The following is an 18,233-nucleotide window of genomic DNA, read 5'->3' on the forward strand; positions in this document are numbered from 1 at the left end:
CCTGTTTCTGATTAGGAAAAACAGGAAAACAGAAAAAAATCAGAGTAGGAGTCTATTTAAAGGTTGGCAAAGAGCCAGAGGGAAGAAGGTGAGGTCAAAGGGGATACATGCTTCATGCCAACCCTGGTGTTGTGAAAGAGGCTGGGCTGCGGTTGGTGCACACACCCAGCCACACCCTTTGCCCTCTCAGGGTTGGCTGCTGAGAGGTGGAGGTAGGGGGCTAGACTCCGCGATGGCAGGAGTCACAACATGGCACATACAATATGTGCTCGATCCAATACACATACAAACACAAGGCCCCTCTCTGTTAGTAAAAGGATAAGTCAACTAGCTTCCGCATGGCAGCATCAAACCAAGCAGTGAGTGAGTTGGTTAGAGGACACTGAAGGGCGTGAACTTTACATCAGGAAAAGAAAAGGGCTCTACCCACCGGCAAGGAGGAATGTGATGAGGCAGGTTTCTTTGGGCATGTACAGCTTGAGGCGGGAGCCGCTGAAGACGTATTCTACCACAGCTTCTGACCGGCCAGCCCTCTGCAGGAAGGGCAAGAACTGCTTGGCTTTCTGTGTCTCCTGTTGGACAAAAGACAGAGTGATATAGTTTTATTATACAGCAGGAGGATTGATTTTCAAGCAGAATCTACTGACATGCTGTTTGTCAACATTTGCTAACAGGAGATTTTATGATAACTAATACATTAAAAATATCAAAATTGTGGGCTTTGGGGGTGGGAAAGGCTTTGTCTTCATTTTTGTCTTCCATCTATGTATAGTATTTCAAGCTAATACCCTCGAAAAATGTGACAAAATCAACCTGATGCAGTGTCTTCAAAAAACTAGGTTTATTGATGACAGAATCTGCAGGATTTTTTCCAGACAATCTTGGCCTGGTATAATGAAGTCCACTCCGCTTCTCAGTGACACGTCTGGAACCTCATGCAATCAGAAATAATTCTCTCCTTCCCTGCCTCCATCTCTGTCTGCAAGGGTGAGTCACTAGCTTATTGGTGTGCCCGGGCCAAAATTACAAGCAGAGCTAAATCATGTGTATTCAAGCAGGGCTGGTGATGCAGTAGCAGTGGAAGATTCATAAACGATAAAAAATAATATGTGCCTACTCCAGGCATGAGCATGTAGGCACAACAGACCAGTGAGTCATGGACCAGTGTACTGTGTTTGTAGCAGAGTGGCCACGGGAGTAGGAGCAAAGGCTTGGAGGGAAGGACGGAGTTCAAATAAGGAAAGTCAGAACTAACGAGCGCAATCTCTGTTTTCTACTGTAAGTGGATGTGAGAGTTCAGGCTTGTACAACACCAAAAGTAACACGGACAGGAGATGATTTGATATTTCTTTCCTCTTTTTTGGTAAACAAAACACATCGTGCGGTAACAAAAAAAAAGATGGACTTAAGACATCGTTCATCACACGTCACCGGTGGAAATCAAATACATGACGTTGTGAGTAAAGGGTATGTGCCTTAGCCATAAGATGCACCTCCTGAACTCCGCCCACTGAAGTCTAAAATAGTCCCTTGAGTGGGAGACAGCAGAACCAAACATTCTCTCGTTCACACAAACACATTTACAGCACCTGCAGTGTGTGGGCTGTGCAGTCAAACTTGGTTCAGAAAAAAGGAAGAGACATGAGAGATGGAGAGGACCTCATTATGCAACCTTTAGAGGTATGAGGTGAGTCAAGTGCTTTATCCACTCTCCTCCCACCATCTCTGTTCATCTCCTACACTATACGTTTATAAACCTATCTCTGCTCTATTTGTGACTGCTTCCCACTCAATGTACATAATCCCTTTCAGCAAACCTTTACCACCAAGCTAAAGGATGCTGACGTATAGAAATGTGTATTTACATGTATGTGTGTGTGTGGGTGCACCTGTGCACGTGTACAGCAGTGTGTGGGTGTGTATTACAGAGGAGAAAAAAAAAAAAGGAAAAGAAAAAGAGGGAAGGGAGGGGAGGATGTGTAGAGAGGGGGGGGCAATGTTGCTATTTTGGTCCTTTTATTAGAATGCTCATTACATTAACCTAGCCAAACAACTGGTGCGTGCGCGTACACACACGCCTACCGGCACAAACTGGCAACGTTCCTGGACTGTGCTGCAAATCCTGTGTGTGTCCTGTTGCGAACTGACAGAAATGTTAAGAGAAGGGAGGAGTTGCAGCTGCGTATGTTGGCACTGACCTGAACCACTGCCGGGGTGAGGCTAATACGGGTGACTTTAAAGGGACTTCGCAGTGCTGATGTGCATGTCATGCACAAACACATGATGAGGTACAATCATGTTAATATGTTAAGACCACCGCAGCGTGTTCGCTGGGTTACTGGGACAGATTTTTTAATGAGTGAGACTTTTGACATCTCCTGTAGGAAGTAGGGTGGGGCTTATATTGCTTCATTGTGCCGTTATTAAAGTAAATTAATTATTGAGCACCTCTTCCTGCAACTACTCCCGAGTCATCGCTGCACATAGAAGATGGTCGGTTCAGCCTGTTAATTTGGGTGAGGGTTTATAAGTGTAAGATGTACTAAAACCCCTGATGAAATAGTACGGCGCTGCACAGTCAGCACAACAATTCCCTGTCATAATTATTTTATAGGGTCCGGTGATTTATGTGTCCTGCTGACACAATAAGACGACAAGACGGAGGTTACGATGATGACAATGTGGAACAGCATAACATCTGAAAGCAGTTATGCAGAACAATGTCGGTCTTATTAGCCAGACTCTAAAGTAATGCTTCTGTTAAAAGAGCTTTAACAACCCTGCTGCATGCCTCTGTAAAAAACGCAAGGTGACGATACATTAAACTGCAACTTAAAGAGCTTGTACATAATGACAGAATCTGGTGGACCGCTCTGACTTTTAAAAGTCTAATACAGAGGGAGAGAGCCTGATTAGTTTAACCAAATGTCTCTCTAGAGCCTACAAGTACTACAAGAGAGCTCATGTGTGAGAGACAATGAGGTGCTAATGTTTCTAAAGTTCAATTTGGAGTCGTTAAGAGCAGACCATCTAGTGGCTTATCAAAATGTAAAAGAGATGGCTACTAGTCGACAAGCACATAGATACATAAAGGCTCTCAAATGATTTGGAACAAAGAATGTTATAGCTGTTGCACATTTTTTTGTGATTTGATAGCATTTTCAGTCGTGGGATGATTTTCATGTTTTTGTTGACAACACACATTTCACACACGCCTTGTGCAGCCATTCAGTATGTCAACTACAACACTGCAGCATATAGTGAGTTAATAAAGACTGTACTTGGGTATGGAAGTATACTGTGACATCCTACAGTCATGTAGGACTACAAGTCCCTGTGTTATGAGGGTTAAGTTTTAGAGATAGACAATTTGAAGGAATGCAATCAGGGATAGAAAAAAAATTTTGGAAAAAGGAAATAGACCTCCAGAAATAAATAGGAATTTTGTCTCAATTGAAAATGTAACTAAAACATGAAGAAAACAAAACCCAACCAAAAACATACTAACATGCCTGACATTCAGGGAATTACAGATTGAAGGAGAGAGTGAACATGGGGTGAACTGAGGACAGATCACAGGGATCAAAACAAACGCTTGAAATGAATGTGTACCAGACGCCATGTACTTGTTACTCTGAGACTTTATGGGTTCCCTGCGCTAATGTTCATTTGGTGAGCACTCCCAATCAAGCTTCATTAGCCAAATGATGCCTCTCAATCAAGCCCCTGAGCACACGTAAACAAGCTAGGACCAAGCACCACTGATGGTTTTATTAAAGGGAAATTTTGCCACTTTTTTGTGGACGCCCCATCAATGCTGATGATAAATGTAGTCAATTGAAGCAATAAATTCATAAGTGCCTGTTATATTGACTGAAAAAGCTTAATTTTTCCTTCTCGTGCAGCTTTGCTGGAGATGTCTACACGTACCAGGATGCATTGTGCGCAAGCTTCTGACGCCCAACCCCCAAACCCACTCTGGCTCAAATAAATATGGTGAGGAGAACAAGGAAGTTTTGTTTTTGGGCGGCATCTAGAGCACACCCTCTGGCTACCCAGAGGCAGAGACTAGAAATCCGAGCTGAAATAGCCTGTAGTTCTTCCTTGAATAACGGCGCCGGTGCCGGAAGAACAACAGATTTTGCAGCTGCGCCCCAGAGACATAGAGAACATCGCCAACAACTGCAGGCGTTTTTCACACTATATCCCTAATTCGGATAGCCAGAGGTAAGAAAATAAACGAAACGGTCCTTTAATGGTGCCGATTATTTTAAGATGAGAAAAACTGGCTGTGCAGATCAGGGGGTGGGTTGGTGAATGGAGGATTACAGATTGTCTTCTGAGAATCACTGTGTGTAATACGCTTTTGGGCATTGAGGTCCTGATGTGTCTTTGAGTTGTCATGAGAGTTGTGTGTAAATGTCCACAGTTAAAAATAAATGATATCAGTACATATTGACAGATGCTTATCCTGTTACATGCTTTCATTACTTCGTGTAAGATAACCTGTGCGTACATGCACAAAGAAATACCTACCCCAGAGATATCAGCCACTCTGTGGATAGGAACCTCCTTCTTGCTGTGCAGCCCTTTCCCGTTCTTGATAGCCCTGCAGTCAAGCCAAACCACAAAACACATGCATCTTACAAACATGGGTCAAGCACCATCATAATGCATCCAGAAAGCATAAGGCTGGAGGCTTAACAGACCTGGAGAAATGGGAGCTCATTAAGTAATCACTGTAGAGAGAGCCATTGTGGCTTGTGAAGTAGGATGTAAATTCATACCAGTTTCTCTTCCCTGAACTGCCATTGTGGCTCTACTGGAAGTGCTAGAGGGAAGATTTTTTTTTTTTCTCCCCCTAGATAATCTATAGGCTTGAGATGGAAAGTGGAAATGGTGGTGGAGAAATTATAATGGAAGAGAAATTATTGTAAGTATGGATGAGGAGAAATGGAGAGACAAGAGTTGCTTCTTTCGAGCCTGATGGGGGGGTTTAACGATGATGACTGGTGCTGGTGACTGCCGCTTTAAAAAGCCTCAAGGGCTGAATGAGATGAAGATGACCACTGTGGTTGAGACAGTGGAGGGAATCACGCCACCTCTGGGTCACTGGTATGCAGACCGTTGCCTCCGAGATAAAGCGTGTACATTTACGAAAGCATGTATGTATATGCATTTAATAACCAGGAGGAGGTTCCTTAATGGCTGCGGGCCATTGGCCTTGTGCAGTGAGAACTAAAAATAAAACCACGGCTATAGACAGAAACCTCTCATCAACTCTAATAAGACCCCACCAGGGACAGAGAGAGAGAGAAAAAGAGAGAGTGCAAGAAAGAGAGAAGGGGGAGAGAGAGAGAGAGAGAAATGGGAGAAGAGGAGACACAGAAGAGCAAGGCCAAAGAAGGACAAAATTGAAAACAGCTAAGGTGGAGAAATAAGGACAAAATGTGCAAAGGAAGAAGGAAAAGCAGGAGGAGGGAGAGAGCAGAAAAAGAGGGCAGATGGGCAGTGACACTGCATGAGAGAGAAAAGGAGAGAAAGAGTTAGTCCTATAAAAAGAGACTGTGGCTGCATCTGCTCTACCTATAGCCAGCAGATCTTAATCTATGGCAGAGTAATAAAGCTCGTACTAAATCTCTCCACTGCACCTCCATATAATTATATTCATAGGGCTCGTGTAAAGAAAGTCTCTGATTTAACGTCCAGTGTTTGGGTGGGTGTATGTGCGTCCAGGCATGTATGTGGAAAAAAAAGGGGGGCACTACATGTATGAGTGAATATGTGAGATCGATGAAATTTTTCCTGGAGAAAATGTAGCAATGTACGACGGTGGCACAGCTAAAATAAAAATTCTAAAAATAACAACAAGTGAATTGCTTCACCTGTGCTACGTTTGATATAACAGCGAACGTAAAAGCAATCTAGAAAAAAAAAAAAAAGCCTCAAGGTCATATTCAATTCTCTTCAACATCCCGAGAGCAAAATTTGTCAAGGTCATGCACAACTCCTGGATAGCAGAGCGGGAATGTGTGTCTGTGTGAAGGGGTTGTGTGTGAGAGAGATTACGGTAGTGTGTGCACATGCGTGTGGTTTGTGTGTGTGTGTGTGTGTGCATGAACATGCGTTTGAGAGACTAATAGTGCCAAGTGTGTAGCTGTGTAGGTTTATGTAAAAGGAAGATGGAAGTGTGAAAGCAATTTCTGTAAAGGAGCGCGTGTTCCTCACCGTGCCTCTGCGGCAAGCAGCTCGTCGTAGTGGGAGGAGCGCTGGTCGTCGTCCTGTCTGTATCTGATGACCGTGGCAAGGCCTTTACTGACCAGAGCCTCCGCTATGTTACTGGGGAGGGAAAGAGAGAGATTACTTTAATAAAAATAGTAACACGCGAAAGCCCTTGGCTTCATACTGAATTTACAATGAGGTGGCTCAACGAAAAGAAAATAAGCACATAACGAATGCCAAAGGTGGCTTTGCTAAGGAACAAAGGTCACTTAAATGTTGACATTGCACACTTGACAAACCGCTTCCTCGCTATGCTACTTATGTACAGAGGACAGGATGAAGGCCAGAAAGAGGAGAGTATTGTTGTACTTAATGCAGCACTTAGTGGCTAGCCCTTGGACATCAGTGTTCTAGTTTAAGTGTGGGAGAAAAAAATGAAGGGACAGGAAGAGCAGTCATGTCCTGCTATTCTTTAGAAATGAGCTTGTGTCATCTGGTGCATTTGTCTGTCCCCATGTTGCAGGTGTGTAACTGACAACAATGCAGCTGTCATTAATAAAATGTTTTCATCGACCTTTTTACACTCACACCAAAAGCTGACGATAAAAACAGCAAAATAAGAAAAGACAGAGAGCAGACTGCTAAGTCATTTGTTTTATATTATCTAAACTGAAAAAAAAAAATAGTGTTACAATCAGGACTATTTATGTTACAAACCTCCTTACCAGTCAGCTCTATGCTAAGTATAGCATGGTTTTGTAATTATAAGCGAACCTTCAAAGTCTCAAGCAGAGCCATTTAATCCAAAATACGTACTACTGAGCCTCTTACCGCAAGGACCGTCTTACTCCATAAGACAAGGTCATACAAGGTTGAAAGCCCTACCACACTGACTGCCTTACCCCCCTGACCCCTGCACTCATGGGTGGACATGCCAACTGTTATCCATGGGGCAGAACAGTTGGTGTAGTCAGCTAATGCCGAGTTGTAATTGGCTAGTCATGAGGTCGGGTCCTGACCTCAGTGTATGCACGCTACCGGATACTAAACTGTTGGTTTGATGATGAAGGTGGATCCATGTTGCCATGTGTGCATGTGACTGGGCTCTATTTTTATGAATCAAGGCATAAAGCACAGACAGATACAGACGAGTGGAAAAACAGAATATGCTTTCAACTGCTTTTTGGGTGAAAACGGACACCTGAAGGTTAATTTCAAGTCATGTGGCATTAAAGCTCCTCTATCTGGTTTTGATTCAATTTGAACCTCTGAGTAGCTTAATAACGTTTATATCTGTGGTACTGTATAAAATACATGTTTCAAACAGATAATCTTCAAAACAGTGTTTGAAGATAGAAAATAATTGCTTGCACTGAGACGACCCTTCTCATGAAAATTAAAATACAAAAGAAGCACTTTCAGGTTACTTTGTGATTCCTGATGATTACAAGTTCTAAGCGTTTACAAATGATTGTTCTGGGTTGTTTTACTTCAGATGAACTTCACTTTTAAAGTTTTGTGCTGAAAGACGGTCTGTAATAAAAATGTTTTAGAAGACATATCTCTTACACTGAAAAATGAAATAGTGTTATCTACCAGTAAGGGCTGCTTATTTATTACAAACTCCTACTGGAAGCGTCATGTAAACACACTGCAAATAAGTGCAGAAAGCCTGACTTTTAAATTGTATCAACAATAGGATATTAAACCTGAGTTGAACAGAAAAGAGAAAAGTGTGGCATATGTGGTTCTTTACTTACATCCCACCGATTGTGACTGTAGCACAGGTGCGTTCTGCAAAGGCAGGAGTGCTTTCTCCTGGACCAGTAGCTGCTCTGATGTAGTCCACTGTCACGTTGACCTAAAAGGGCACATAAGTAGAAGAAGAGGTCAAAAAAACACGCCAAGAGTACTGAGACAAACTGAAGGCAACACCAGTTACAGTAATAATTAGTGTTGGGGGTGTTTTGACTTGTGTGTGTGTATGTGTGTGTCTGTGTACTAGTTCTCAAGGTCACCCCCAGTCAGTGTGAATCACATCAGGCAGCACTGTAGATCTCCCCAGAGGATGAGTATTAACACACTGTGGGTGTTTGGGACAATACCCACACACACACACACAGATATATACACACACACACACACACACACACGGGAACAGTGATAGAACCCAAATGACACTACACTTTGTGTTCTCAACACAGCTCCCTAGAGACAGACTCCAATCCACCCACCCTGAAGATACAATTTTGTCACTCAGCTGTGTGTGTGCGCATATCCACAGGCATGTAACGAGGAAAGCCTGCTTTGTGGGCCAGACACGAGGAGACAGTGCTACAGCAGAGATGCAGCTGTACTGGTACACACAGTCGGCAGTTTAAGAGTTACGTGTCGACCGTGTCAGACAAGTGTGATTGGAGTAATAAAAAGAAAAAAAAAAAAAGAAAGAAAAAGTGGGAATCTGGCTCTGCATCACAGCGTAAACACAAGTCAAAAAGAGACAATGCAGACAAGCCTATTACAGAGACATGAAAGAGATAGCAACCAAGACATGGAACGACATCGACTTGTCATTAGATGGACAGGATGAGGACATGGTGATGTGAGCAGGGGAGGAAAAGAGCTTCTGTCTGGGCAGAATTTATGTGTTGTAGTGTATGGTTTAGCAGTTAGTAAAAAAAAAAAAAAAAAAAAAAAAGATACCAGGAGATGGATTATAGTTTTTGGAGGTCTTTGTTGCCAGTACTGATAAATACAAAAGAATGTGTTTGTGAAACAGCTATAACTCAACACCAACTACAATGAATGGAATTTTTGGAAATCTCACGATTCAATTAGATTCAGATTCTTGGTGTCATGATTCTCGGTTCAATATTGATTCAAATCAGTAGAAAAGGGGGGTAATAGTCTCAGGATGCAGATATGTTATTTAAAAAGTGTAATTGATTTGGAAGAATGTTACAGTCTTCTGTCTGGATGAGAATAATAAAATGAAAAAATCAAAATGAGCCCAAACCTTCCTCTTCTTTGAGAATACACTACAGCATATGTCTAGAAGATAAGAATCATGATTTTTAATGTGAACAAATCCCCCCCCCCCCCCATGTTTACAACATAATGTATCGTTATAGTACCGACACCCAGACACAGATTAACCCTCATTATCAGCAATAGAACTGGTTTGTGATCCTCTCGACGGCAGAACATTGTGCAGTATCCCCGCTTTTAGAACAGTCCCAATTTCATTAATTTCGTAACCAAGCAAATAACCCTTCTTATTGTCATGTAGGCAATTCATTTAACCTCACTTCTCCGTAGAGGCTCTTCATTTCCTCCTAGCAGAAAACATTCCAGAGTTTCGTGTCTATTCAGCCTTATTAAAATGTGAAGCAAATTAAATGAAGGAAAAATCATTTTTGCATTGTTTTTGGTTACATTTGTGTTTAATGGCTGTGCATGGCAAAGCATGGGTAATTGTAGAATGAGGAACAAACAAAGCAATGAAAAACAGGAAGGATGCAAGTTAGCTAAAGAGGATAAAATGAGATGAGATGAAACAGCAAAGTGGGATAAAGCAATGTAAACAGAAAAACAGAACAAAAATGGAGGATTGTTGAGGCAAAAGGAGTTTGAAAGACAAAAATATAAGGCGAAATATAATGTTGGATGCTATAAACTATGAAACCAGAACACCAGTAGGCTAGTTCCCCATTAAGCGATGTGATGACAGATTATAAACTTTGACCAGGCGATGTTAGATTAAAGGAATTCAAGGCCCATTCTCCACGGGCCATCTAACCGATCTCCTGATAAGCCAAAGCTTTCTATAAGAAGCCCCCAGAGCAGAGTGAGACGGAGGGGGAGAGGCAGTGGATGGATTAGAAAGTGGGGGAGTGATAAGGACAAGGACAGCAGGAGAAGTGTGAAACAAAATGTTTTTGTTCTGCTGAGGCGACAAGCGGGATGAAGAGATTCGGTTTTCGCTGGTTGCTGAAAGGAGTTTCATTTTAGACGGTCTAAATAGCAAGACCTTATGCTGAACTACTCTAAAATAAACATATCTGTGCCATGCCGTAACGTGAGCCACAGTAATCACTGCACAGCATGAGTGATTTTCCAGACAGGGACATGGAAAAGGCTCCTTTTGTTGACAAAGATAAGGAGATTTTAGTTTTGCTCAAACTGCAATAAGCACCTGTCACCTGCACCTTTTCATCTAACCCAGCTCACACTGGAGGCTTCTTTTATTTCTCCTTTGCTATGTTTAAAGCCATTTTGCCAACAAATAAGCAGGGAAATATCCATATATTTGTGCAGACCGATTTGTAATCATAGAGCACATTTACCCCTATTAGGGTTGTCAGTGTAAATGCATCTGATGCACCAATGGGGAAGAGCTATTAGAGATGAAGGCATACACACAGGTGTTACAGCCGCCTTGCACTGCACTATGAATATCAGCCAATCACAGTCCAAAATTTGGTTTGAACAAAAATGATCTGTGGACATCTTTAAGCCCTGAAGAGGCAAATAAATAGAGGACAGAGGGAGGAATGATGATTAAGGAAATGAGTGCAAGAGGGCAAGCAAGGTAAGACAGTGCAGTAAGAGAAGAGAGAGAGAGCGTGTGAGTGAGCGAGCATGTGTGTAAGAGAAGGGCTTAAGTTGCAGCTGTGTTTTAGCGGGCTGTAATCGCAGCTAGCTATCATTTAATGAAATGAGCTGTGCTGGAAGGAAAAAAAAAAAACCTCAGGTTGGGACGGTGCAACCCGGAGAGGAAGAGACGGAAGTCAAGGAGGATGAAGAGGGAGCCCCATCTGCATTTTGAACCACGGGACCTCGTGATGCTTCGGCCTACGCGCTCTGCATCTACTTGAACGCACACACCTCGAGCTTTACCCTAAATGAAGTCTCACTCTCACGAATACACAGCGCACATCAAATAGCACGTCCCATACACGGCGTTCTCAGTGCACGCACACTCACATGCACACCAATAAGAGGGGAAAACTCTGGCGCTAACAGTACTACACAAGCAGCTGCATAACAGGAGCCACTTTGAGCACGCAGGATAATCCGAATGTGCTCAACCCTGATAAGTGGCTTAATGCAACATTTCCATTGGACTTTTTTTCTGCTGAGGCTGAGACCCAGGCGCGCAAGAAGCACTACTTATAAAGTTAGCCAAATCGAGCTTTTTGGGATTATGTCACCATGCAAGCGTTGCCATTTCAATGGGGGTGGGGATATATATGAGAGTGAGACAGACAGACGTAGAGTGACAGAGAGAAAGGAGAAAAAAAAAAACTGCTTAAATGCATATTTAGCCTACCTTAAAAAGGAGAGTTCAAATTTTTTGACATAAGGTGTGTGAGTCACTTACTAAAAGTGGAACAAGTGGAACAAATGCTAACCTATATCAAAGCAGAAGCACGTGTCGAAACTATCATTTCACTTACAACCAGCGATAATTAACTTTTTACCTTCTTATGTCTCATGTAGCTCTGTGACGGCTGGGATAAAATGTGAAAAATTAATTCAACAAGGAGTTCTGTCAGTCATGTTAATCAAAGATCTATGTTTGGAGGAGTGGACGTTGTGAACAGGATATTTCATCAACACCTGTAGCTGTGAAGTCCACTCTCAGACCAGGTATTGTGCCAATTAATTTTTCAATTATTAATTTTTTTCAATTCATTTTGCACCCCGCCCCCCTGTAAAAATAGGGGAAAAAAGGCAGTCTTTTGAATATGGATATTAGATATGCTTTATAAAAGATCAAAAGCACCATGCTCTCCTTATAGAGATGAGGAATAGGGGGTTTAATAGAAAAAAAGCATTTAATGTAGCTTTATTCTCCTAAAGCGGAGCGGTGGCATTAGGGCTTTGAGCTTTAGCTCAGCACACTGAGACTCGTAGTTAATGCTTAGTCACGTCCTAGAAGGTTTAGTCAGGGGAAAATCTGCTTGTTTTCCAATTCATGCAATGTATTGCACTCTGAGGCAATCTCTGAGACTTGAAAGGGAATGCTGTCAAGGGGAATACCTGTAGGTCAATCTGATAACTCAACCTTGTGACTGGATGGGACGATTAGCTTTGGTCAAGTCCAGTTTGAGCTTGATGATACGACGATACACCTCTCGTAATCTGACAATGGATCTGCAGTCACCCCTCTGAAAGTGACTCCGGTTCTCCCACTTCTTTTCCTTCCTCTTTCAGGGAAGACCCAGACCAGACGGAGTATTCCCTTTTAAATCCACCAGATCAAGCTGCAATTACCCCACTGTTGAGGTAAAATCTTTGTCTTGGTTTGTGTCAGAGGGGAAAAAGAAAGAAAAAAAAAAAAAAGATAAAAGTGGAGCTCTCTGGAGCAGAATTTCAGGGGTAGCAGTGGCCTTAGAGTCTTCTACTAATGCTTACTGCTCCAAATCTGTCTCCATAGAGCTTAGTGTTCGGAGACAGGATGACAGTAAGTGGGTCGACTAAACTCCTCTCTTTGTTGGAGTGCAACATGCATCTGTATACTTGTGCACCTACCTGCATCCAACTTAACGACTCAAGCAGGCCAAGGTAGCATAGATTAAAATTAAAGCCTTGAGGGTTAAGTATTGTGCTTGAAAATAAACATTCACCAATAGCAAGCCTGTGATCATTTCATCCAAACTAATTCTTTCTTGTTGCCAAGGCAGCTGAAGGGTGATACTTGTACCTTCAAAAAGCTGCAGTTTTTTTTTTTTAGGCTCTGCAATTATTTAAAAAAAGATGATACATGGTGACAGAGAGTTTAATTCAGAGCTTTAGCCTTGTGTCTTAGCAACAATAAAGGAACGGGAGGGAAGCAATGTTCCAGAGCTCTTCTCTTATTGATTTCGCAGAGTACGGAGGGAGGAGGCTGTACTGCTGGCAAATGGGCAAGAGCCCTACACTTAAACCTAACTCACTTCAAAGAGCCTATAAGCACACACTTGGGAGACCCAACCTCAATACTAATCAAACATAGAGGAATACAGTGGCATATGCTGTATAATACTGTATATATTCAGCTTAATGATAGAGAAGGGAAGTGTGAAGCCAGATATATGCGGAACTTAAGAGATATTCCGAGTAAAAAATAAAAAGTAATTGGATAACATGCACAGAGCCAGAGAGAGAGCAGATGATAATAAGCCTTGGGTATGGACTGTGCTTTGGGGGTTTGCTGTGCTGGTTACATGCCACAACACTGAATCGGGGGGTGGGGGGGGGGGGGGGGGTCAGGGAAACATTTGCATCCACAATGCTCAGCATGTGGACAAAAATGAATCTCTAATGACCACCGCCTCCGACTGTTGCCTGAGTGATTGAATCTCTCTATACGTCATGGAGTGCGCCCGAAACCTGCGTCGAGAGCTGTCCACATGTGATTGGATTGTCTAGGACGCGTTCTAATGCAGTGTGTAAACCCGGTGACGCGTTCCGGTGAAGACATGCATACTCTTATCACGCTTAAGACACTGACTCCTTTTGACACATACACAATCATGCATACTTTCCTCTCCAATAAGCCCTACGAACAGCAATCTGCCTGGGGCACGGAAAAGGCATAGGAACATTTTAGCTATGTTGACTTTTAAAACACCCTGGAGTCTAATCAAGTAACACTGTGAAATCAAACCTGGTGTAAAAAACAGCATAGATTGATCTGAGTTGTGTCGGGTATTGTGTGTTGTTGACCATTATAACATAAAACATGTTCGGGCATGTAAAGCATGGAGTAGACATGTTTCACCTCATAGTTCAAACATGATTATCATGTATTGAATTATTTTATTCCACTGCTATCGTTCCCAGTCTCTGGGTTGCATGCCATTGGCGGTGGCATGAGTAAATACCCATATAAATGTATTATGATTTCATCTATTTGCATGTGTGTGCTTATCATACACATAAAAGCCATTGTTATTTTATTGTGTACATGCATTTCTATAACAAGCCCAACATGGTGCTTTACGCTCATTATGTGACTAGATATGTGGTGTGGAGTTACATACCAGAGCTACACGTTAATCTTGTCATGCTACTAGCATATTTTATATAGTATTTTACACCTTGACAATGCTTTAATCTCTCTATTCCCACCCCACTCACATATTCATTATACCCAATATCCAAGCACCACAAATAAACAGCAGAATCATTATTCTCGCTTAACTTGTCAAAAGCCAGCTTACGGCTGAATTTTCTGTCATTAAAAAAACATTAATGAGGATGATTAAAATGACTGTGATGAGAGGCTGGGACGGGGATATGAATCTCACTCCTGTACTGAATGCCAAAAGGAACTTTTGGTTTTGAGTGGGTGCGTGTTTCTGTGTTTATTGTGCTCAACAGAGACACAGGCTGAGAATTTAAAAAAGCGGGCTAAGAATTGATTTGTGGTGGCGTAAGCTCCAAAATCTGATAGTTGGGAATCAGCTGCAAAACTGCGTTGAATTTATGAGATAACTTCCGACAAGGAAAGTCATTTTGACAGCATGATTGCGCATAAATAACCGCAATTCCATGAAGATGTTTGCAGTAAAGATTACAATTTTGCCAGCGTAGTTGCCATTATAATGTGGCCCCTCTGCAACTGACAAGTGTTTCAGTTAGCTATTTGGAAAAACATAAATCATCATTCAACTGGGTCGGTGGACAATAGCTCTGGGCGTGCCCGTGAGCAAAAGTCGCCTTCTCTCCCTGCACCATTACTGCCACTGAAGGCGGCGAAATTGCCACTGTACAGACAATGACAACAATGCAGGCGTCATTTTACTGATTTACTGGTATAATAAACAACCTACAAACTTTATTTTTGATATGTAAGGCAAAGTTTGCTACTGTATGTTTAAAACTGGATAGATCTGGTAGAAAATCAGTACTCACTTCTAATATTTGCTAAACTTTTTCAAACAGTAAACCTAAACTTCATCTCGTCAGTTAATCTATTCGTATTGTTTTCACACAAAAATGCAGATGTTCAAGCGGTGGCGTGCATTTGTGTGTGTCTGAAGTGCTCTTTAGCTCGGTGCTGAGTTCTGCTGGGTCAGATGTGTGTAAATCATAGCGGCCCCCAAGGTGTACAGACCCGGTAGATCAATAGACACAAGAGGGGGAAATCAACACTGCTTGTTTAAAGGGTGCGTCCAGGCCAATACCAAGCCCCAGGGCATCCACTGAGAGTACTTGGTATTCACACTGAGAGAGAGAGGGAAATAGATATCTAGCTTCTATCTAGCTCAGGGCTTCAGAAATGTGTGTGTGGCTACTGGTGAGGGAGGGGAAAAGGGTGTTGGAGTGTATGTACAGCCACTGGGGGAGTTCCTGTTTAGAGCTATTGTTCTGTTAAAGGCTGATTGGAGGCAATCATGTTGATTTCCATACAGGCACACACACACGCAAACACACAGCAAGAGAGTGATTAGGAGCTTTCAAAGTCAGTCACTAGTTCTCACCTTTTTCCCAATGAGCTTCTTCCTCAGGAACTCACGAGCTTCAAACATGTAGGGGATGTCGTAGAGCGGACGGAAACGTTTGTCTTTGTCCTTGTTCTTCTCCTGAATAAAGATGAAGGGAGGGTGGGGAGATGGGTCAGGAAGAGGATGTGGGGATGGGAGAAGACAAAATGAGAAGAAAGGAGAAAGTTATTCACATTGTGAGGCATTGTGAGCCGTGTGGCTTAACATATCCGCTGCAGATGCAGACCTATCAAAAAGATGCACACAAACAAAAGCAATCCCCACCCCCCACCCCATACCCTTCACCCATACAGATACAAACACAGACACACAGAATTACACACAAAGTCAGCCTGTTTGTTTCCCTTTTCCCCCCCTCTACTTCAATCCTACAACAGGGAGGATCTGGACTCTGAATTCATTCATTCATTCTGAATATTTTAGCGTCAACGGCGGCATTTCACGCACACAAACTTACACACGCATTCCTCAAACACGAAAACCTCACTCGCTGTCAATAATGGAACAAATGCACCAGAACAACAACAAGAAAAAAAAAAACCCAAATCAAAGTACACAGTTACCAAGGACACACAGATGCAAACAGCCAAGGCAAAGACACTCATGTTAAACAGATGCACAAAGGCGAACTGACACCATGTGTGTACCCATCTTGCATACACAGATGCAGCCGCATGCCACACGTACACTCACACAGCTGCACACAAAAAAACTTCCCTCAATATGCTCACCCACTCTCTGACAGGAGCACCACAAATAGAACCTATTTGCATTTTCAAAGGAGGCTGAGGTTTTGTGTCGCTCCCCGTATGAAGAGACAAACACACATACATACACAAATACAAACACACACACACACACACACACACACACACACACACACACACACACACACACACACACACACACAACACAAAGTGACAGGTGCCTTTTTGTAGGGGCGGGATAAAAAAAAAAATAATAATACAGCAAATGACAATGGTGCAGTGGGAAAATAAACGACAGTCACTAACAGGAAGAAATAAGGCTATGAATGACAATACCAGTATGCTCGCCACCCATACCCCTCCTACGCTCCTCTATGAACGCCATCATTATCTGTCATACAAACAGAAGTAACACTCTTACAAATGAACACACAGGGTTGGATTAATTCCTCATTTCCTCTAGTCTTCAAATGGTTTTCATTCATTTTTAATGCTTCTCCAGTTGTTCGGAGCTGCCAGGTGTGGCACACAGCTGGGCAGAAAGAAAGATGTTCGAGCATCTGATCATGGCATTATTACCTGTATACTATGCAGAATTTTCCTAAAAAAACAATGTATGGACACATCCCTCTCAATCATCATTTATGACCCGCTAGAAGTGTGTGGCGGTGTATTTATCTGCAGTGACCCTGCCCTCTGCCTGTATTTTCTTATTATTTTTCTCTGTTCGGGACGTTTCTGTGCATCAACCTTTGGGCAGCGGCTGTGTAGCCCCCGGCCAATAACAACACGCGGGGGTGTGAGGTCAGGACTCATCGCTGTCTCCCGTCTCTCTCCTCTGCTCCTGTCTGCTCTCTGTCTCTGTGTCATGGATGCATAATGAGCTGCGGGTCTGTGTGTCTGCTTGACCGAGGACGGGGCTGAGCTACACACACACACACACACACACGCACGCACGCAGAGCGGAGAGGCCACAGCGGACAGGATGGTGCTCTGCATTCACACGAAATCCGGCAATGCGGCACCTTCATGCAGGGGTTGTGCGGGGGTGTGGGTGTGTTTATTTGTGCTTTAGGACCATGAAACAATAAGAAAATAACATTTTATTTATCCCCATCTCTCTAAAAAAATCTTCTCCGAGTTATGTTTCAATGACACTAATTTTTGCTTCCAAAATACTGTTAATATTTTTAATAAGTCTCAATATGACTAAACAGAAGGTCTGCTGGTAAGGGAGCTCTAGAAACTGCCAAATCTACCAGCCAACAGAGTTCTTTTAACCTTGGCAGGAATGTAATAACCTTTAGGTTTAATTGCTTTCTATGTTTCTTTTCTGACTCCCTCGCTCATATCGGTCTCCGCTTTCACTGGCAGAGTCAGCACAGCATGGAACCTTGGAGGTGAGTTAATCTCACACATGGCCAGTGGGAATCCCGCTCAGCCAAGAGCCGATGTCCTCCATTTTGTGTCAGCCGGGGCTTATTGTCAGGGTCTTTTCATCCCTTCCAAGTCAGTTGAGATGGGATGATGGGGCCTTTTAGGGGAACTGCCAGCCAGGAATCCTCCATTTTGTGCCTGATTGGTGGACTTAGCCCTTTACTACTGGGGATGAGGACAACTTTTAACAAGCTGACATTGTTTCAATGAAATCCTACTTTTTGGAGCACACTCTGTAAAGGTCTTACATTAAAACAATTCACAGACACTGAATAATGTTGTGTTTGCATACTGAGGGGTTTTGACACTCAGCCCATTCATAGTAGTACTCAATTTTAGGGGCCATTAGGATTTTTGACAGACACAGGTC

At 42.7% G+C, this 18,233-nt stretch overlaps 1 protein-coding gene across 2 annotated transcripts in view; it reads right to left on the reverse strand.

The window, feature by feature from the left end:
• Nucleotides 1–18,233, reverse strand: part of snd1 (staphylococcal nuclease and tudor domain containing 1) — a 180,304-nt gene that overhangs the window by 129,971 nt on the left and 32,100 nt on the right. For both annotated transcript variants that reach the window (XM_044343639.1, XM_044343640.1), the window contains 5 exons: nt 15,696–15,797; nt 7,983–8,083; nt 6,229–6,339; nt 4,537–4,609; nt 431–572 (listed from right to left, as the gene is read on the reverse strand). In XM_044343639.1, coding sequence (XP_044199574.1) covers nt 431–572; nt 4,537–4,609; nt 6,229–6,339; nt 7,983–8,083; nt 15,696–15,797 — 529 coding nt within the window. The remainder of the gene's footprint in view (nt 1–430; nt 573–4,536; nt 4,610–6,228; nt 6,340–7,982; nt 8,084–15,695; nt 15,798–18,233) is intronic.

Source organism: Thunnus albacares, chromosome 23, assembly GCF_914725855.1.
Source record: "Thunnus albacares chromosome 23, fThuAlb1.1, whole genome shotgun sequence".
NCBI classification, from domain to species: Eukaryota; Metazoa; Chordata; class Actinopteri; order Scombriformes; family Scombridae; genus Thunnus; species Thunnus albacares.